General features: G+C 54.4%; 1 protein-coding gene across 1 annotated transcript; it reads right to left on the bottom strand.

The window, feature by feature from the left end:
* Positions 1-20,451: 20,451 nt before the first annotated feature.
* Positions 20,452-21,318, bottom strand: LOC147970823 (uncharacterized). The gene has a single exon (XM_087522894.1). The coding sequence runs from the start codon at positions 21,316-21,318 to the stop codon at positions 20,452-20,454; it is 867 nt and encodes a 288-aa protein (XP_087379020.1).
* Positions 21,319-22,373: the final 1,055 nt, after the last annotated feature.

The following is a 22,373-nucleotide window of genomic DNA, read 5'->3' as shown; positions in this document are numbered from 1 at the left end:
ATGATATGGGTAGTACAAGAGTAGATCTACCACGAGATCAGAGAGGCTAAACCCTAGAAGCTAGCCTATGGTATGATTGTTGTTCATCCTACAGACTAAAACTCTCCGGTTTATATAGACACCGGAGAGGGCTAGGGTTACACAGAGTCGGTTACAATGGTAGGAGATCTACATATCCGTATCGTCAAGCTTGCCTTCCACGCCAAGGGAAGTCCCTTCCGGACACGGGACGAAGTCTTCAATCTTGTATCTTCATAGTCCAAGAGTCCGGCCGAAGGTATAGTCCGGCCATCCGGACACCCCCTAATCCAGGACTCCCTCAGTAGCCCCTGAACCAGGCTTCAATGACGACGAGTCCAGTGCGCAGATTGTCTTCGGCATTGCAAGGCGGGTTCCTCCTCCAAGTACTTCATAGAAGATTTTGAACACAAAGGTGTGTCCGGCTCTGCAAAATAAGTTTCCACATATTGCCATAGAGAGAATAATATTTACACAAATCTAATCTGCCGACGTATTCCGTAGCGTGACATCACACCACGACCAAGTCTTTGTTCGAATCGTTTTACTGTCCCACCTCAGCACGTTTAGCGAGGTGGTTTCCTTGGCACGTCTTGTTAAAGCAGAGATCGTGTCTCCTTATTCTGGGATTCTCATCAATACGGGTGTGGGTAACCCAACCACGCCATTGACTACGACGCTTGGGAGATAAGCGAGTTTTACCAGGCTGGTGGGGGCGCATAGTCGTCTGCCCATATAAGGGGATAAGGATCCGCCTTTTCATCCACGCCTTCTTCCTCCTTTGCCTATCCATTTTCGGGCACTCGAGCTCCAGCGCCCAAGTCCGCACACCCCACCTCAACCTTCTCCAGCCATGCATGGAGCGGGAGGCAAGTGGATGGTCTCCTCCGTCACGGAGGGACACATCAAAAGACTGAGGAAGGCCGGATACTTGTCTAACGACATTGTGCTCCGGCTTCCCGAAGAGGGGCAGCTCATCCCCACCCCTAGGCCCCATGAGAGGGTGGTGTTCCTCCCCCATTTCCTCTGCAGACTGGGCTTCCCTCTCCACCCATTTGTCCGGGGGCTCATGTTCTACTATGGCCTGGACTTCCACGATCTGGCCCCGAACTTTGTCCTCAACACCTCGGTGTTTATCATCGTGTGTGAGGCTTTCTTCCGCATCCGCCCCCATTTCGGCCTATGGCTCAAGACTTTCAATGTCAAGCCGAAGGTGGTGTGCGGCACCCAAGCGGAGTGCGGAGGCGCCATGGTGGGCAAGATTCCCAACGTCCTATGGTTCCAAGGCTCCTTTGTGGAGTCCCTAAAGGGGTGGCAATCGGGGTGGTTTTACATCACCGAGCCGCGCGACCCTGAATGGGTCGCAACCCCCGAGTTCCAATCCGGACCCCCTAAGCGGCTCGCCTCCTAGAAAGAGACGGGCCTGTCGTGGGGTAAAAAAGGAGAGCCAACCAGACTCCGAACGTGCGTCCAAACCCTGGTGGACAGGAAGCTCAAACTTGTCAACGTAGTCCAGGTTATGCTCATCCGCCAGATCCTCCCGTGTCAACAACGGGCTTTCAACCTGTGGGAGTTTGACCCGGCGCGGCACGGAACTCTGAGCAGGCTCTTCGACACGACGTACGAAGATGCCTGGAAGGTGCTTTTCAAGGGCGCCGAGGCCCCCGCATCCGCTACCGAGGATCACGGATTCAGCGCGCAGCGTCACGCTCGTGTGGTAAGCTGCTTTTACCTTTTACAGGGTATTAGTTTTTCATAGTTTGACTCCATGCAGGATCTAAGCTCCCTTACCTTTGACAGGATTGGCAGGAGACGTCCGGACAGATCAACTGTCCGGCTCCTTTGCCCGAAGGCCTAGCGGACGCTCGCTTGGCGAAGCTGCTGGTTCCGGCACCCTACGTGGTGCCGGAGAAGAAGGCCACGGGGACTCGTGCCCGGCGCCAGGAGGTGTCGGATTCATCATCCGACGACTCCAAGGCGCACTCCTCCCATGAAGACGAGGAGGAGGAAGAAGAGACCTCTCCCCCTCCAGCGGGGGGAGGGAAGAAAAGGAAGGCCGCCCCAACCGGGGAGGCCGAAGGGTCCAAGAGGGGGAAGACCCCTCCTCCGGACTACTCCACCAACGCCGACTACAGCGAAGAGGAGTGGCCGCACAGGGCCAGGCCCCTGGCGAGATCGTAAGTATCCGGATACCAGAGTGATTCATAGTATTCCCCCATTGCACAGTTTTTCCTTACATCGAACATGATTGTGCAGTCCGCCCAAGGCCGGGCTCGACGAGTCGTCGAGCGGCTCCCTGGATTCGTCGGATGTGAATTCGCTTTCGACGGCTTCCTCCCCCCACCCTACGGACGGCGCCGAGGTGGTGTCCCAACAGGTTCCAAGCCAGGAGGAGGTGGTCCTGGAGGCGCCGCAAGGCAACCTCCCGGACTCCAGGCGTAAAGGGGATAGAACCCCCAAGGGCTCCAAGTCCGGCCTTGAGCCGGACACCCCGCTGGAACCTTCAACGGTTCCAGACTCCGGTAGACAGCCTCCTTCCAAGAGGAGCAAGCCTACCGAGCCGGTGACCTCCATCCAACCGGAGGCACCGGACAGTTTGCTGGAGACGCTTAACGGCGCCTCCATCGACGAGGAGCACCACACTATTATGAGTGCGGTGATCCAGAAGGTTCAGTCCGCCAAGAGCGGACTGACTGAAGCCTATGCCAGCCTTCTAACAGGCTTTGAGGTAAGTAAAGAATATGTAAAAATATTACCGCATAGACAGTAGCCCTTGATGCTCTGTTCGGCGTTCGGAAAGAAAAACCGAATGGAGGATCTAATAACATTCGCAGGAGTCTAACATGATCAAGTCAATGTGCGCATGCAGGCTTCGCTGCTGGCCTCCGCCGCACTGACTGCGGAGGTGGATACGCTGAAGCAGAACCTTGAGCGGTCCGAGCAAGAGCTCGGCCTAGCCAAGCAGCAGCTCGAGGAGAAGGAAGGTAAGGAATACTTTATTGAAATATGTGAAAGGTGCAATTGCAAAAAGTGACAGGATTAACACGGCTATTGTAGGGGCCACAACTAAGGTGGCGACCCTTAAGCAAGCGCTGTCCGAGGCCGAAAAGAGGGCGGCCACGGAGCGCATTGAGCGGGAGAAGCATGAGACGCAGGTTGGCGAGGTGCGGCAAGAGCTCCAGGCTCTCATGAAAAAACATAAGAGTTTGGAGCTTGACTCGAAGACGCGAGAGTCTGAGCTCGCGGCGGCCATTGAAGATGCCAAGTCTGCCAAGGCCGAAGCCCAAAAGGCCCTCTAGGAGGTTGAGGCAATAAAAAAGATATACGGCGGGTAAGGCATTCTTTATGCAAAGCAAGCACGTAAAAGTGAATTACTTGTCACTTACCCGAATCCGGAGCTCTCCAGGAGCATTTGCAGACTTGCCCCGTAGCGTGTCGGATGCCGCCGCCTTCTACCGAGCCAAGGAGGGAAGCTCGATGGAGAAGGTGTTCTGGTCTCAGTATGCTGAGGCCGAACACCCGGTGCCCTTAAGCGACTAGCTGAAACAGCTGGTCGAGCTCCATAAGGTGGCTGAACAGCCATGAAGGGCCTCATAGTCTGGCTGTGGCATGGAGAGGCCATGCCTGGGAGCTACTTCGGGCTGGTGAGGCGGATGGTGGAGGCCTGTCCAAGGCTCGAAGTCATCAAGCGCTCCGTATGCATCGAGGGTGCCCGTAGGGCGCTTGCTCGTGCGAAGGTGCACTGGGGCAAGCTAGATGCTGAGAAGCTTGTGAAGGACGGGCCACCTCCGGGCAAGGAGCATCACAAGCCCGAGATGTATTATGAGGGTGTTCTGAAGGGTGCCCGCCTTGTGGCGGATGAATGTTCCATGGATGTAATTTTTCAGTAAACTCGCTCGTTTTGTCCTGTGCGCTGAAAACTTGTTCATGTGCGCTAAGCAATGCTTTTTGAATTTAAAATATTATCTTCTGTGCGGCCGTTTATCAAATTTGAGAGATGGCAAGTCGTCGGCTTCTACCCCCATGGCACGAGTGCTAGGGTGTTCGGGATAAACATGAGCGCTCTTTTTCCCATTCTTGGGTCCTTCGAGGGAGGCGCTCAACACAACGAACAAGGCAATCGAACTATAATGCTTGAACACTCTCACTTAGCCATAGAATTCTATAATTCTAAATTCCGGCGAAGGCCCTAGTGTTTGGAAGACCGAGTTCGGGGCGCTATCCACGCCTAGGCCGGACAAAGCCGACTCCTCGCTCTAAGCGGCATAACTCTTTAGGGACTCGAAAACCTCTCGAATAGTGACCAGCTCTCGCCTCATCATGACGGTCAGTTTTAGCTTTCTCTACTGAGGTGCTTAGCCCAGCTCAACTGGGGCACAATCGCAGTAGTTCTCCTAGTGCTACCTTAGCCAATATAACGGAACGTAAGGTACCAAAACATAGGAGCCGGGCAAACCCAACTATTGACCCAAGACATGATTCGGAGCCGATGCATATAATGCTATAAGTTCGGGGTGCCGCACTTGTGAAAGTGTTCGGACTTCTCACACCATGTTGTGGGGTACTTAAGCCCCTGGCGTATTGGCCGTACCAAAGTGTAACTGAGCCTGTACAGTTGGCTTCTACACCTGGTATGACGCCTTTAAAGGTCATTCTGGTGGGTTTAATCCTCGAGGGATCGATGCCCATTTTCCGCACTGTATCCTGATAAAGCAGGTTCAGGCTGCTGCCGCAGTCCATAAGGACTCTAGTGAGGTGAAATCCGTCAATAATTGGGTCTAGAACCAATGCGGCGAATCCGCCATGACGGATGCTAGTGGGGTGGTCCCTTCGATCAAAAGTGATCGGGCAGGAAGACTGTCGGTGTCAAAACCGGCGGATCTCGGGTAAGGGGTCCCGAACTGTGCGTCTAGGCTGGATGGTAACAGGAGACAAGGGACACGAAGTTTTACCTACGTTCGGGCCCTCTTGATGGAGGTAAAACCCTACGTCCTGCTTGATTAATATTGATGATATGGGTAGTACAAGAGTAGATCTGCCACGAGATCGGAGAGGCTAAACCCTAGAAGCTAGCCTATGGTATGATTGTTCTATATGTTGTCCTATGGACTAAAACCCTCCGGTTTATATAGACACCGGAGAGGGTTAGGGTTACACAAAGTCGGTTACAATGGTAGGAGATCTACATATCCGTATCGCCAAGCTTGCCTTCCACGCCAAGGAAAGTCCCTTCCGGACACGGGACGAAGTCTTCAATCTTGTATCTTCATAGTCCTGGAGTCCGGCTGAAGGTATAGTCCAGCCATCCGGACACCCCCTAATCCAGGACTCCCTCAGTAGCCCCTGAACCAGGCTTCAATGACAATGAGTCCGGCGCGCAGATTGTCTTCGGCATTGCAAGGCGGGTTCCTCCTCCAAGAACTTCATAGAAGATTTTGAACACAAAGATAGTGTCCGGCTCTGCAAAATAAGTTTCCACATATGGCCATAGAGAGAATAATATTTACACAAATCTAATCTGCTGACATATTCCGTAGTGTGACATCGCACCATGACCAAGCCTTTATTCGAATCGTTTTCTTATCCCACCTTAGCGTGTCATGCGAGGCGGTTTCCTTGGCACGTCTCGTCGAAGCACAGATCATGTCCCCTTATTCCGGGATTCTCATCAATACGGGCGTGGGTAACCCAACCGCGCCATTGATTATGGTGCTTGGGGATAAGCGAGTTTTACTAGGCTGGTGGGGACACGTAATTGCGTCCACCCATATAAGGGGATAAGCATCCACCTTTTCACCTACGCCTTCTTCCTCCTTTGCCTATCCATTTTTGCGCACTCGAGCTCCAGCGCCCAAGTCCGTACTCCCCACCTCAACCTTCTCCAGCCATTTCCGGAGCGGGAGGCAAGTGGATGGTCTCCTCCGTTATGGAGGGACACATCAAAAAACTAAGGAAGGCCGGATACTTGTCTGACGACATCGCGCACCGGCTTCCCAAAGAGGGGCAGCTCATCCCCACCCCTAGGCCCCATGAGAGGGTGGTGTTCCTCCCCCATTTCCTCCGCGGACTGGGCTTCCCTCTCCACCCATTTGTCCGGGGGCTCATGTTCTACTACGGCCTGGATTTCCATGATCAGGCCCCGAACTTCATCCTCAACATCTCAGCGTTTATCGTCGTGTGCGAGGCTTTCCTCCGCATCCGCCCCCATTTCGGCCTATGGCTCAAGACTTTCAATGTCAAGCCGAAGGTGGTGCGCAGCAACCAGGTGGAATGCGGAGGCGCCATGGTGGGCAAGATGCCCAACATCTTATGGCTCGAGGGCTCCTTCGTGGAGACCCTGAAGGGGTGGTAATCGGGGTGGTTTTACATGACCGAGCCGCGCGACCCTGAATGGGTCGCAGCCCCCGAGTTCCGATCCGGACCCCCTACGCCGCTCACCTCCTGGAAAGAGACAGGCCTGTCGTGGGGTAAAAAAGGAGAGCTGACCGGACTCCAAACATGCGTCCAAACCCTGCTGGACAAGAAGCTCAAACTTGTCAACATAGTCCAGGTTATGCTCATCCGCCGGATCCTCCCGTGTCAACAACGGGCTTTCAACCTGTGGGAGTTCGACCTGGCGCGGCACCGAACTCTGAGCAGGCTCTTTGACACGACGTACGAAGATGCCTGGAAGGTGCTTTTCAAGGGCGCCGAGGCCCCCGCATCCGCTACCGAGGATCGCGGATTCAGCTCGCAGCGTCACGCTCATGCGGTAAGCTGTTTTTACCTTTTACAGGGTATCAGTTTTTCATAGTTTGACTCCATGCGGGATCTAAGCTTCCTTACCTTTGACAGCATTGGTAGGAGACGTCCGGACAGATCAACTATCCGGCTCCTTTGCCCGAAGGCCCAGAGGACTCTCGCTTGGCGAAGCTGCTGGTTCCGGCACCCTATGTGGTGCCAGAGAAGAAGGCCAAGAAGAAGGCTATGGGGACTCGAAAGAGTGCCCGGCGCCAGGAGGTGTCGGATCCATCATCCGACGACTCCAAGACGCACTCCTCCGATGAAGACGAGGAGGAGGAAGAAGAGACCTCTCCCCCTCCAGCGGGGGAAGGGAAGAAAAGGAAGGCCGCCCCAACTGGGGAGGCCGAAGGGTCCAAGAAGGGGAAAACCCTTCCTCCGGAATACTCCACCAACGCCGACGACGGCGAAGAGGAGTGGCCGCTCAAGGCCAAGCCCCTGGCGAAATCGTAAGTATCCGGATACCAGAGTAATTCATAGTATTCCTTTATTTCACAGCTTTCCCTTATGTCGAATATGATTATGCAGCCCACCCAAAGACCGGCTCGACGCGTCGTCGAGCGGTTCACTGGACTCGTCGGATGTGAATTCGCTTCCGACGGCTTCCTCCCCCCGCCCTACGGACGACGCCGAAGTGTTGTCCCAACAGGTTCCAAGCCAGGAGGAGGTGGTCCTGGAGGCACCGCAAGGCGACCTCCCGGACTCCAGGAGTGAAGGGGAAAAAACCCCCAGGGCTCCAAGTCCGGCTCTAGGCCGGACACCGCTCCGGAACCTTCAAAGGTTCCAGAGTCCGACGGGCGACCTCCTTCCAAGAGGAGCAGGCCCTCCGTGCCGGTGACCCCCGTCCAACCGGAGGCGCCGGACAATCTGTTGGAGATGCTCAAAGGCGCCTCCATCGACGAGGAGCACCGCACCACTATGAGTGCGGTGGTCCAGAAGGTTCAGCCCGCCAAGAACGGACTGACTGAAGCTTGTGCTAGCCTTTTAACAGGCTTTGAGGTAAGTAAAGAATGTGTAAATAATATTACCGCATAGATAGTAGCCCCTGATGCTCTGTTTGGCGTTCAGGAAGAAAAGCCGAATAGAGGATCAAATAAAATTCACAGGAGTCTAACAAAAAGGAGTCTATATGCGTATGCAGGCTTCTCTGCTGGCGTCCGCCGCACTGACTGTGGAAGTGGACACGCTAAAGCAGAACCTCGAGCAGTCCGAGCAAGAGCTCGGGCGTGCCAAGAAGCAGCTCGAGGACAAGGAAGGTAAGAAATACCTTGTTTAAATATATATAAAAAGGTGCAATTGCAAAAAATGATAGGATTATCTTGGCTATTATAGGGGCCACGTCTGAGGTGGCAACCCTTAAGCAAGCGCTGCTCGAGGTCGAGAAGAGGGCGGCCACGGAGCGCACCGAGCGGGAGAAGTATGAGGCCGAGGTTGGCAAGGTGCGGCAAGAGCTCCAGGCTCTCATGGAAAAACATGAGAGTTTGGAGCTTGACTCAAAGACGCGAGCGTCCGAGCTCGCGGTGGCTATTGAAAATGCCAAGTCTGCCAAGGCCGAATCCCAGAAGACCATCCAGGAGTTGGATGAGGTGAAAAAGATAGCGGCGGGTAAGGCATTCTTTATGCAAAGCAAACACATAAATGTAAGTTACTTGTTACTTACCCAAATCCGGAGCTCTCCAGGAGCATTCGCAGATCTTCCCCGTAGCGTGTTCGATGCTGTCGCATTCTATCGAGCCGAGGAAGGAAGCTCGACAGAGAAGGTGTTCTGGTCTCAGTATGCTGAGGACGGACACCCCGTGCCCCTGAGCGACCAGCTGAAGCAACTGGTCGAGCTCCACAAGGCGTCCGAACAGGCCATGAAGGGTCTCATAGTTCGGCTGTGGCCTGGAGAGGCTCTGCCTGGGAGCTATTTCAGGCTGGTGCGGCGGCTGATGGGGGCCTGTCCAAGGCTCGAAGTCATCAAGCGCTCCGTCTGCATTGAAAGTGCCCGTAGGGCCCTTGCCCGTGCTAAGGTGCACTGGGCAAGCTAGATGCTGAGAAGCTTGTGAAGGACGGGCCGCCGCTGGGGAAGGAGCATCGCAAGCCGGAGAATTATTATAAGGATGTTCTGAAGGGTGCCTGCCTTATGGTGGATGAATGTTCCAGGGATGTAATTTTTGAGTAAAACTCGCTCGTTTTGTCCTGTGCACTGAAAACTTGTTCATATGCGCTAAGCAATGCTGTAGGAATTTAAAATATTACCTTCTGTGTGGCTGTTTATCAATTCTGAGAGATGGCGAGTCGTCGGCTTCTGCCCCCATGCCGCTAGTGCTGGGGTGTTTGGGGATAAACCTGAGCACTCTTTTTCCCATGTTTGGGTCCTTCGAGGGAGGCGCTCAGCACAACGAACAAGGCAATCGGACTATAATGCTTGAACACTCTCACTTAGCCATAGAATTCTATAATCTTAAATTTCGGCGAAGCCCCTGGTATTCGGAAGACCGAGTTCGGGGCGCTATCCACGCCTTGGCCGGACAGAGCCGACTCCTCGCTCTAAGCGGCATAAGTCTTTAGGGACTTGAAAAACCTCTCGAACAGCGACCATCTCTCGCTTCATCATGACAGTCAGTTTTAGCTTTCTCTACTGAGGTGCTCGACCCAGCTCAACTGGGACACAATCGCAGTAGTTCTCCTAGTGCTACCTTAGCTGATATAGCGGAACGTAAGGCACCAACACATAGGAGCCGGGCAAACCCAACTATTGACCCAAGACATGATTCGGAGCCGATGCATATAATGCTATAAGTTCGGGGTGCCGCACTTGTTAAAGTGTTCGGACTTCTCACACCATATTGAGGGGTACTAAAGCCCATGGTGTATTTTGGCCGTACCAAAGTGTACGGGTGCAACATGTCGTTAAGGAACATATATTTGTAAAAAAAGAGTAATTCAAAGAGATACAAAAGCTATGCATTGTTTATTAAAAAGGGCTGCGATCAAAGCAGAACGATACAAAATAATGCGATAAGCGAAAGGTTGGACTATTTAACATGTCCGTTCCAGGGGCAGACTGCGGAATGGTATGCGAAACAGGTATACTGCTCGTGATAGAGACCACCTGGGAGTTCCGTAATGCGGCGTGGCTTGTCTTCTTCCCTGGTTCTTGCATCGTTTGTGCGGCAATTGAACTGCCGAACAGGCCTTCCGAAGAATGGAGTCCTGAAAGTAAGAGAAAATTAAAAAATCGGCAGCCCCTGGTGCGGTTTAAGCCGTGTTTCGGGCATGCCGTGATGGTGCCCCTCCCCCTGTACCCATGGTATTTCTAGAGCGTAGTTATGTACGCGAAGTACTGATGTCGCATTTTTGCGAGGGCTGGGGTTGGGGCCGCATTGCTACGCCTGCTCGGAACGTGCCAGGCGGTCTTGTTGTAGGTTACTTCGGGCGCGCTTGACTGTGTCCGGACGTTTAATGGCCGGACTGGAGAACTGCCTGGAGAGGCTGCTTTGTACTTCCGCTGCAAGGGCCTCCGTGTGCTCCTCCGTTCGGAGGGAGCGTTCGGTGTTTCCATTGACCGTAATTACTCCTCGAGGGCCTGGCATCTTGAGCTTAAGGTATGCGTAGTGCGGTACCGCATTGAACTTGGCGAATGCGGTTCGCCCAAGCAGTGCGTGATAGCCACTGCGGAATGGGACTATGTCAAAGATTAACTCCTCGCTTCGGAAATTATCCGGAGATCCGAAGACCACTTCAAGTGTGACTGAGTGTGTACAGTTGGCCTCTACACCTGGTATTATGCCTTTAAAGGTCGTTTTGGTGGGCTTAATCCTCGAGGGATCTATGCCCATTTTCCGCACTGTATCCTGGTAAAGCAGGTTCAGGCTACTGCCGCCGTCCACAAGGACTCTAGTGAGATGAAATCCGTTAATGATTGGGTCTAGAACCAATGCGGTGAATCCTCCATGACGGGTGCTAGTGGGATGGTCCCTTCGATCAAAGGTGATCGGGCAGGAGGACCATGGGTTGAACTTTGGGGCGACTGGCTCTACCGCGTATACGTCCCTTAACGCGCGCTTCTGCTCCCTCTTGGGGATGTGGGTTGCGTATATCATGTTCACCGTCCGCACTTGTGGGGGAAAACCCTTCTGTCCACTGTTGTTCGGCGGCCGGGGCTCTTCGTCGTCATCGCTATGCAGCCCTGTGTCTTTATTTTCGGCATTTAACTTGGCTGCCTGCTTGAACACCCAACAATCCCTGTTGGTGTGATTGGCCGGCTTTTCAGAGGTGCCATGTATCTGGCACAAGCGGTCGAGTATTCGGTCCAAACTGGAAGGGCCCCTAGGATTTCTTTTGAATGGCTTTTTCCGCTGACCGGATTTATAGCCTCTGAACCCGTCATTAACTGCCGTATCCTCAGCATTGTCGCCATTAGTGCGGCGCTTCTTCTTGTTGCGACGCGACCTGCCACTACTGTCCCTGGTATCCGGATTACCATGGTTCTTGGTCATATTGTTGCTACGAGCGAGCCAACTGTCTTCTCCCGCGCAAAAGCGGGTCATGAGTGTCGTGAGTGCTGCCATAGATTTCGGCTTCTCCTGTCCAAGGTGCCGGGCAAGCCACTCGTCACGGATATTGTGCTTGAAGGCTGCTAGGGCCACTGCGTCCGGACAGTCGACTATTTGATTTTTCTTTGTTAGGAACCGTGTCCAGAATTGCCTGGCTGATTCCTCTGGCTGCTGAATTACGTGTCTGGTGGTCGCACATAAGTGCCCTGGAAATTGTCAAGGAATGCGGCTTCCAGGTCCTCCCAACAACCGATTGATCCTGCTGGCAAGCTGTTAAGCCAATGCTGAGCTGGTCCTTTAAGCTTCAGTGGGAGGTATTTGATGGCGTGGAGATCATCGCCGCGGGCCATGTGGATATGAAGGAGATAATCCTCGATCCATACCACAGGATCTATTGTGCCATCATAAGATTTGATGTTTACGGGTTTGAAACCCTCGGGGATTTGATGATCCATTACTTCGTCTGTGAAGCATAGTGGGTGTGCGGCGCCTCTGTACTGGGCTATATCATGACGTAGCTCCAATGAGCTTTGTCTACTGTGTTCGGCCCTACCGGATTTGTGTCCGGCATGACGGTTACCGTCTCGAGTCATGGGGCGCCCACGCGATCCGTAGATCGATCTTGGTTGCCTTTCCTTGTCCTCCAACATATCTCGCAGGTCTGGTGCATTTTCCCGTGGCTTGGTACGGGGTGCGGCTTGAGTGGAGGGCCAAGAGGCCTCTCTGTCGCGGCCACGAGGTGGCCGGTCGGCCGTATCAAGTGCTGGTGATGTAGGTTTAAGTGTTTCCTCCTCTAATCGGGGTAGCAACCTGCGCTTTGGGTAGCTCTTGGAGGGGCGTTCGAGTTTATGCTCTTCGGCCGCAAGGACTTCAGTCCATCTGTCGACTAGCAAATCTTGATCAGCTCTAAGCTGTTGCTATTTTTTCTTGAGGCTGCTTGCCGTGGCCATAAGCCTGCGTTGAAAACGCTCTTGCTCGAGGGGATCCTCTGGCACGATGAATTCGTCGTCATCGAGGCTTGCCTCGTCTTCGGAGGGAGGCATACAATTATCGTCCTCGACCTCTCTGTCTGCCGCTCTCTCATGAGGGCTGACTTCTTCATCCTCCTATGCTGAATCTTGCCGGAGGTGGTTTTCTTCGGCACTCTCCGGAGTATTATTATCTCCCGTGCTGGAATCACCGTATTTGCTTCGGCGGAATTTTGAGCGGCGCCGCTAACGCCGGCGCTTAGGCTGGTTCTTGGAGGGGTCATCCTCCGCTGTTCCATCGCCATCTCCTTCTTTTGGGGTGTCCACCATGTATATGTGATATGACGAGGTGGCTTTCCAGGGCCCAATAGGCGCTGGTTCTTCATCGTCTCCTGCATTGGCGTCCATACCGTCGATGTCTTCGAAGTTGAAGTCGAGCATGTCGGTTAAATCGTCGACAGTGGCTACAAAGTGGGTGGTGGGTGGGCTTTGAATTTCTTCATCATCCGTATCCCAACCTTGCTGACCGTAGTCCGGCCAGGGCTCTCCTGATAAAGAGAGAGACTTTAGTGCCTTCAGAATATCGTCGAAAGGCGAGTGCTGAAAGATGTCCACGCCATGATCGGCGCCCAATCGGATTCGATCGGCAGGGGCGCGGATGGTTCGAAGTCCGGAGAGGAGTCCGGCTTCTTGGAGTCATGAGTCTCGCGGAGTGCCGGGCTGGTGTTCGGCTCGATCGCCGTTGGGATCGCAGCCCCTGAGGCGGCGTCCAACCACCCATCCTCGATCGGTGCAGTTGGCTCCGAATTAAGGGTCGAAGCCGATACGAGTGCGGCCTCCAGGGCACTGTTCGGCGGCAGAGCTAGATCCTGCTCGTCGTGACAGTGCGGTGCGCTCGGAAGTGGCTCGAATCCGTCGGGGGTCAAGTCCCCACGGATGTTATCCGTGTAGTTTAAACTTCCAAATCTGACCTGACGGCCAGGGGCATAGCTTTCGATCTGCTCTAGATGGCCAAGTGAATTGGCCCACAGTGCGAAGCCGTCGAAGACGAAGATCTGTCTGGGGAGCAAGGTCTCACCCTGGACTGCACCGCTATTGATGATCGTAGGAGCCATCAAGCCTAACGGCGACGACACAGAGGAACTCTCAATGAAAGCACCAATGTCGGTGTCAAAACCGGCGGATCTCGGGTAGGGGGTCCCGAACTATGCGTCTAGGCCGGATGGTAACAGGAGACAAGGGACACGAAGTTTTACCCAGGTTCGGGCCCTCTTGATGGAGGTAAAACCCTACGTCCTGCTTGATTAATATTGATGATATGGGTAGTACAAGAGTAGATCTACCACGAGATCGGAGAGGCTAAACCCTAGAAGCTAGCCTATGGTATGATTGTTCTGTATGTTGTCCTACGGACTAAAACCCTCCTGTTTATATAGACACCGGAGAGGGTTAGGGTTACACAAAGTCGGTTACAATGGTAGGAGATCTACATATCCGTATCGCCAAGCTTGCCTTCCACGCCAAGGAAAGTCCCTTCCAGACACGGGACGAAGTCTTCAATCTTGTATCTTCATAGTCCACCGGCTGAAGGTATAGTCCGGCCATCCGGACACCCCCTAATCCAGGACTCCCTCAAAGACCATGGGTTGAACTTTGGGGCGACTGGCTCCATCGCGTATACGTCCCTTAGCGCACGCTTTCGCTCCCTCTTGGGGACGTGGGTTGCGTATATCATGTTCACCGTCCGCACTTGTGGGGGAAAACCTTTCTGTCCATTGTTGTTCGGCGTCCGGGGCTCCTCCTCGTCATCGCTATGCAGCCCCTTGTCTCTGCTTTCGGCATTTAACTTGCCTGCCTGCTTGAACAGCCAACAATCCCTGTTGGTGTGATTGGCTGGTTTTTCGAGGGTGCCATGTATCTGGCATGAGCGGTCGAGTATTCGGTCCAAACTGGACGGGCCCGGAGTATTTCTTTTGAATGGATTTTTCCGCTGACCGGGTTTAGAGCCTCTGAATTCGGCATTAACTGCCGTATCCTCAGCATTGTCGTCATTAATGCGGCGCTTTTGCTTGTTGCGTCGCGACCTGCCACTTCTGTCCTTGGTATCCGAATTACCAGGGCTCTTGGTCATGTTATTGCTGCGAGCTAGCCAGCTGTCTTCTCCCGCGCAAAAGCGGGTCATAAGTGTCGTGAGGGCTGCCATAGATTTCGGCTTTTCCTGTCCTAGGTGTCGTGCAAGCCACTCGTCGCGGATGTTATGCTTGAAGGCTGCTAGGGCCTCTACGTCCGGACAGTCGACGATTTGATTTTTCTTGGTTAGGAACCATGTCCAGAATTGTCTGGCCGATTCCTCTGGCTGCTGAATTATGTGGCTTAGGTCATCGGCGTCTGGTGGTCGCATATAAGTGCCCTGTAAATTGTCGAGGAATGCGGCTTCCAGGTCCTCCCAACAACCAATTGATTCTGCTGGCAAGCTGTTAAGCCAATGCCGGGCTGGTCCTTTAAGCTTGAGTGGGAGGTATTTGATGGCGTGTAGGTCATCACCGCGGGCCATGTGGATATGAAGGAGATAGTCCTCCATCCATACCGCAGGATCTGTTGTGCCATCGTATGATTCGATGTTCACAAGTTTGAAACCCTCGGGGATTTGATGATCCATTACTTCATCTATGAAGCATAGTGGGTGTGTGGCGCCTCTGTATTGGGCTACATCACGACGCAGCTCAAATGAGCTTTGTCTACTGTGTTCGGCCCGACCAGATTTACTGTATCCGGCGTGACGAGTACCGTCTCGTGCCATGGGGCGCCCACGTGATCCGTAGATCGATCTTGTTTGCCTTGGCTTGTCCTCCAATATATCTCACAGGTCTGGCGCATTTTCCCATGCCTTGGTAGTTTTTGAGCGGCGCCGGGGTGCGGCTTGAGTGGAGGGCCGAGAGACCTCTCTGTCGCGGCCACGGGGTGGCCGGTCGACCGCATCATGCGTTGGTGATGTAGGTTTAGGTGCTTCCTCCTCTAATTGGGCTAGCAACCTGTGCTTTGGGTAGCTCTTGGAGGGGCGTTCGAGTTCATACTCTTCGGCCGCAAGGACTTCAGTCCATCTGTCGGCTAGAAAATCTTGATCAGCTCTAAGCTGTTGCTGTTTTTTCTTGAGGCTGCTCGCCGTGGCCATAAGCCTGCGTTTGAAACGCTCTTGTTCGACGGGATCCTCCGGCACGACCAATTCGTCGTCGTCGAGGCTTGCCTCGTCTTCGGAGGGAGGCATATAATTATCGTCCTCGACCTCTTTGTCTGCCGCTCTCTCATGAGGGATGGCTTCTCTATCCTCCTGTGCTGAATCTTGCTGGAGGTGGTTGTCTTCGGCACTGTCCGGGGTGTTATTATCCCCCGTGCCAGAATCACCGTTTTTGTTTTGGCGGGATTTAGAGCGGCGCTGCTGACGTTGGCGCTTAGGCTGCTTCTTGGAGGGGTCATCCTCCGCTGTTCCATCGCCATTGCCTTCTTTTGGGGTGTCCACCATGTATATATCATACGAAGAGGTGGCTTTCCAGTGCCCTATAGGCGCTGGTTCTTGATCGTCTCCTGCATCGGCGTCCATACCATCGATGTCTTCGGAGTCGAAGTCGAGCATGTCGGTTAAATCATCGACAGTGGCTACGAAGTGGGTGGTGGGTGGGCTTTGAATTTCTTCATCATCTGCATCCCAACCTTGCCGACCATAGTCCGGCCAGGGCTCTCCTGACAAAGAGAGAGACTTTAGTGAATTCAGAATATCGCTGAAGGGCGAGTGCTGAAAGATGTCTGCGGCGGTGAACTCCATGATCGGCACCCAATCGGGTTCGATCGGTCGGGGTGCGGAGGGCTCGTAGTCTGGAGAGGAGTCCGGCTCCTTGGAGTCACGGACTTCGCAGAGAATAGGGCTGGTGCTCGGCTCGATCGCTGTAGAGATTGCAGCCCCCGAGGTGGTGTCTAACCACCCATCCTCGGTTGGTGTGATCCGCTCCGAGCTAGGGGTCGGAGCGGACACAGGTGCGGCCTCCAGGGCACTGTTCGGCGGCAGAGCTAAATCATGCCCATCGTGACAGTGCGGCGCGCTCGGCTGTGGCTCGAATCCGTCAAAGATCAAGTCTCCGCGGATGTTGGCCGTGTAGTTCAAGCTTCCAAATCTGACCTGATGGCCAGGGGCGTAGCTTTCGATCTGCTCCAGATCAACAAGAGAATTGGCCCGCAGTGCAAAGCCGCCGAATACGAAGATCTGTCCGGGGAGAAAAGTCTCACCCTAGATCGCATCGCTGTTGATGATCGGGGAAGCCATCGGGCCTAAAAGTGACAACACAGAGGAACTCTCAATGAAAGCACCAATGTCGGTGTCAAAACCGGCGGATCTCGGGTAGGGGGTCCCGAACTGTGCGTCTAGGCCGGATGGTAACAGGAGGCAGGGGACACGATGTTTTACCCAGGTTCGGGCCCTCTTGATGGAGGTAAAACCCTACGTCCTGCTTGATTAATATTGATGATATGGGTAGTACAAGAGTAGATCTACCACGAGATCAGAGAGGCTAAACCCTAGAAGCTAGCCTATGGTATGATTGTTGTTCGTCCTACGGACTAAAACTCTCCGGTTTATATAGACATCGGAGAGGGCTAGGGTTACACAGAGTCGGTTACAATGGTAGGAGATCTACATATCTGTATCGCCAAGCTTGCCTTCCACGCCAAGGAAAGTCCCTTCCGAACACGGGACGAAGTCTTCAATCTTGTATCTTCATAGTCCAGGAGTCCGGCCGAAGGTATAGTCCAGCCATCCAGACACCCCCTAATCCAGGACTCCCTCAACAAGGTCACCTTCATCAAGGCTTTTGGCATGAACCTTGCGGCAATGATAGCGGCGCAAGGCTTGCTGGTAGCATGCCTCTCTCACGACCGGCCGAAGATGATCTTCCTCAAGGAGCGTCGCGTCATCTTGGCGCAATGGCTCTTGCTCAAGCTCATCATAAGCGAGCACTCGAGGTGACCCGTATATGAGTTCCATGGGGAGAACTGCTTCTGCCCCGTATACCAGGGCAAAAGCTGTCTGGCCGGTGGCTCGATTTGGCGTTGTTCTGATCGACCAAAGAACCGCCGGCAACTCATCAATACAGTGCCTTCCACTCTTGTGTAGCTTGTCAAAGGTCTTCATTCTCAGGCCTCGCAACACTTCAGCATTTGCCCTCTCTGCTTGGCCGTTGTTCCGTGGATGTGCCACGGAAGCAAAACAGACCTTGCTGCCGAGGTCTTGGATGTACTGCATGAAGGTGTGGCTTGTGAACTGCGTGTCGTTTTCGGTGATGACTCTGTTTGGCACACCAAAATGGTAGACCAGTCCTTTGAAGAACTTGACGGCTGACTGAGCAGTCACCTTCCTCACTGCTTCCACTTCCGGCCACTTTGTGAACTTGTCGATTGCAACGTACAAGTACTCAAAGCCCCCGACAGCGCGGGGCAAAGGGCCCAGTATATCGAGCCCCCAGACTGAGAATGGCCAGGAGAGAGGGATTGTCTGAAGGGCTTGAGCCGGCTGATCAAGCTTCTTTGAATGGAACTGGCACGCTTCACACTTCGTTACTAGTGCCGTCTCATCCTGGAGGGCGGTGGGCCAGAAGAAACCTTGCCAGAATGCCTTCCCGGCAAGGGCCCTTGACCCTATGTGGGAGCCACATATGCCTCGATCTATCTCCGCCAACAGCTCCAGTCCTTCCTCCCGGGGGATGCACTTGAGTTTCACACCATTTGTCTCCTCTGGTACAGGACATCATCAACGAACTGGTACAGGGTGGACCGACGGGCTACTTTCTCTGCTTCTTCCTGCTCCTCAGGAAGCTCCCTGTTTGGAGGAAGTGGACGGTATGCTGCGCCCATGCCGGAGCCTGGGTCTCGACGACAAGGACCAAAGGCATTTCTTCCGCCATGAGAGCGACTGTCTCTACGGCCAGGGCTTGACGCCCTATCGGAGCCAGTCGCTCTTGGGCAAGCTCAACGTCCGCGGCAGCATCCTTGCCAGCGGCCCCAGGGGGCTCGGTAGGAAAGTAGTTGCTAGGACCTGATTTCCTCCGCTTGTTCTGCCCCGTTGATGGTTCGACGGGTGGTTGAGTTAACCGGAGTAAAAAGGTACCTGGTTCCATAGGTAGCTTGAATGCGGCACGTGTTGACAGGTAATCGGCGATGTCGTTCTCTGCTCGGGGGACGTGCTCCGCCTGGATACCGTCAAAGCATTCCTCCAGCTTCCTCACCTCATCCACGTAGGCTTCCATCAATGGGCTCTGATAATCCTTGTTAACCTGCCTGACAACGAGCTGTGAGTCGCCCCTGACGATGAGCTTCTTAACCCCGAGGTCTGCTGCGATCCTGAGACCCGCAAGAAATCCCTCGTACTCGGCGGTGTTGTTGGTGGACATCTCCCTAGGGAAGTGCATCTGGATCACGTACTTGTGGTGTTCTCCGGTGGGTGCGACGAGTAGCACACCGGCACCGGCGCCTTGCAGCGATAAGGCCCCATCAAAGTACATGATCGAGTCACGGTCTGCTTCCTTGCCGGGGAGAGTGGTCTCCTGGACTTCTTCATCGGGCGTCGAGGTCCATTCTGTGATGAATCCCGCCAAGACTCTGCTCTGAATTGTCGAGGTACTTTCAAACTTCAAACCGAAACTTGACAGCTCCAAGGCCCATTCCACAATCCTTCCGGTTGTGTCCGGGTTGTGCAGTATCCATTGCAACGGGAGGCGGGTGACGAAAGTGATCTCGTGGGCCTGGAAGTAGTGATGCAGCTTCCTCGAGGCCATAAGGAGGCCGAAGAGCAATTTTTGCACGCCGGAATACGTTGACCTAGCCCCCTGCAAGAGGGAGCTGACAAAGTAAACCGGGTGCTGCATCATCTTCTTCTTTGGCACCACTTCACTCGACTGTGCTGGTATTGCCTTGGTGGCACCAGACTCTGCCGGGGGCCGCGCCTTGTCGGCACCAGGCCTTGCCGGGGGAATCTTTGGCTTGCCATCCACTGGTTCTGCCGCCATTGCTGCCTCCTCGTCGACCTCCCTCTGTGCCACCAGTGCGGCGCTGACCACTTGATTCATCACCGCCAGATACAGCAGCAACGGCTCTTGTGGTTTAGGCGAAACCAGTATCAGCGTGGAGGAAAGGTATTTCTTCAGATCCTGCAGTGCTACCTCGGCTTCTGGTGTCCACTCTATTGGGCCTGCCTTCTTCAAGATTTTGAAGAAGGGAAGGGCGCGCTCGGCGGACTTGGAGATGAACCGGCTCATGGCGGCAACGCAGCCGGTGAGCCGACGCACATCCTTGATCCACTTGGATGCCTCGATCTGCTCAATAGCCTTGATCTTGTCTGGGTTTGCCTCGATCCCACACTACGACACAAAGAATCCAAGAAGCTTGCCAGACAGAACGCCGAAGACGCACTTCTCTGGGTTCAGCTTGAGGTTGATCTTGCGCAGGTTAGCAAATGTCTCTTCCAGATCTTGCACAAGAGTTAGCCCGTCCTTGGTTTTGATCACTATGTCATCCATGTAGGCCTCCATATTTCTATGGAGCTGAGGTTCAAAACCAATTTGGACTGCTCTTGCAAACATTGAGCCGGCACTCTTCCACCCGAAAGGCATCCGTAAAAAGCAATACGTACCACATGGGGTGATGAATGTCGTCTTCTCTTCGTCCTCTCTTGTCATGAAGATTTGGTGGTAGCCTGAGTCGGCGTCCAGGAATGATAATAGATCACACCCGGCTGTGGAGTCAACAATCTGGTCGATGCGTGGCAACGAGAAGGGGTCCTTAGGGCAAGCCTTGTTAATATCTGTGTAATCAATACATAGCCTCCACTTCCCATTCACCTTGCGCACCACTACTGGATTGGCCAACCACGTCGGGTGGAGCACCCCTCTAACCAAACCTGCTGCTTCCAACTTCTTGATCTCCTCTGTAATGAACTCCTGCCTTTCTAGAGCCTGCTTTCTGAACTTCTGCTTGACGGGCCGCGCGTGGGGGCAGACGGCTAGGTGGTGCTCAATCACCTCCCTGGGAACACCAGGGATGTCAGACGCTTGCCATGCAAACATGTCGACATTTGCCCGCAGGAAGGTGACGATCCCACCTTCCTATTTGCTGTCGAGGGTGGAGCCTATGATGAAGGCCCCTCTCGTGCCATCCTCCCCGACAGGCACCTTCTTGGTCTGCGGCGGCTCGGCTCTGGATCGCTTGCTCTTGTCGGTAGAGCTCTCTGGCACGTCCTCAACGGTAGCACAACACTCCGAGGAGGTGCGCTTGCCGGAGTGGGTGCGAGAGGTCTTGTCGGGCTCCTTTTTCCCTCCTGGGCCGTCAGCGGCAGGAGCAGGTGCCTTGTTGGCAGCTACTGCAACTGCTTCCCGGTAGAGTTGGTCGGCGCAGATCAGCGTGTCCTTCTTGTCGAAGGGGACGGAGATGATGGTCAACGGCCCGGGCATCTTCAGCATGTTGTAGGCGTAGTGTGACGCCGCCATGAACTTGGCCAATGCCGAGTGGCCGAGGATCCCGTTGTAGGGCAAGGGGATCTCGGCCACGTCAAAGACGATCCTCTCCATCCTGTAGTTCAACTCTCCTCCAAATGTCACGGGCAGTGTGACCTTTCCCTTCGGCTGGCTCCTCCTCGGATTGACCCCTTGAAACGTGCCCGTTTCCTCAAGGTCTCCATCAGGGATTTTCAACCTTTTGATCACAGCAGGCGAGATCCGGTTCAGGCCGGCCCCGCCGTCAACCAACATCTTGTTCACCCTGAGGTTGCGTATTGTTGGCGAGACCAACAATGGAAAACACCCGACCGCGGTAGTGCGGTCAGGGTGGTCCTCAGCGTCAAAGATGAGGGGCATGTTGGACCACTTCAGCGGCTTCTGAGCGTCGAACGACGGCTCTGCTGCTGTAATCTCACGCGCCCACTGCTTGAGCCGGCGGTGAGAGGTATGCAGCGAGGCACCGCCATCGATGCACATGGCCTCCGTAGCCTTCTGGAACCCTTGCTCACCAGACTCGTCATCCTCGCCGTGACCATCGTCTTCTTGTTTCTTGTCGCGGCCCCGGGCGGGCCTCTCTTGCTGGTTGTCCTTGTCGGGGCGGTCTCCTTGGTCGCCATGTTTCTTGCCGGATCCCTCAGCACTGTCCTGGTCCTTATCCTTGTCCCGCCTTTCGTACTCAGCCTTTTGCTTCTCAGTAAGCAGCTCGACTTATCGGCAGTTCTGGAGGTCATGGCCCTTGGTGCGGTGGATCTTGCAGTATTGCTTGCCGGAGCTTCCTGGCTTGTCGGTAGCCGCCAGGGCCCGGCAGGCGGCGCACCCGGCAATCTCCTTGCCGGGGGCGTCTGCCTTGACCTTCTTGCCGGCACCGGTATCGTCAGATCCCTCATTGGCAAGCACGGCCTTGCCTTTGCGTTTCCTGTTGCGACGCCGGCTCATCTTTGTCGGGGTGGCGGCGTCTTCATCAGTAGAGTCGGGTTCTGCGCCGGGGTACTTCCTTCCCTCTTTAGCCCGGGCGCACCTATCGGCCAGAACGTAGAGCTCGGCCACATCTTCAACCTTGGTCATCGCCAACTCCTCGCGCATCTTGCAATTGCGTACGTTTTGGTGGAACGCGCTATTCACAGCGACAGGATGAACGTCGGGGATGTTGTACTACACCTGGCTGAATCTCTGGATGTACTTGTGCAGGGTCTCCCCTTCCTTCTGGGAATGATATGAAGATCACTGGCCTGGCCATGAGCTTGGTGGCCTCCTACGAAGGCGCCAACGAACTCATGACACAGATCTGACCAGGAAGAAATGGAATCCGCCGTCAAGTGCATCAACCAAGACATCACATTGGGCTTGAGCGCCAACGGGAAATAGTTGGCAAGCACTTTGTCGTCGCGAGCCCTAGCGGCCTGCATCACGATGGTTAGATGCTGAGGAACTCGGATGGATGGGTCTTGCTGGTGTACTTCTCGCCGACGTCGGGCTTGAACGTGTAGTGCGACGGCCACTGGAACTGCCTCAGCTCACAGGTAAAAGCCGGG

Source organism: Triticum urartu, chromosome 5A (genome assembly GCF_056163025.1).
Source record: "Triticum urartu cultivar PI428250 chromosome 5A, HENAU_Tu73, whole genome shotgun sequence".
Lineage (NCBI taxonomy): Eukaryota > Viridiplantae > Streptophyta > Magnoliopsida > Poales > Poaceae > Triticum > Triticum urartu.
This window is presented reverse-complemented; position numbering and strand designations above follow the sequence as displayed.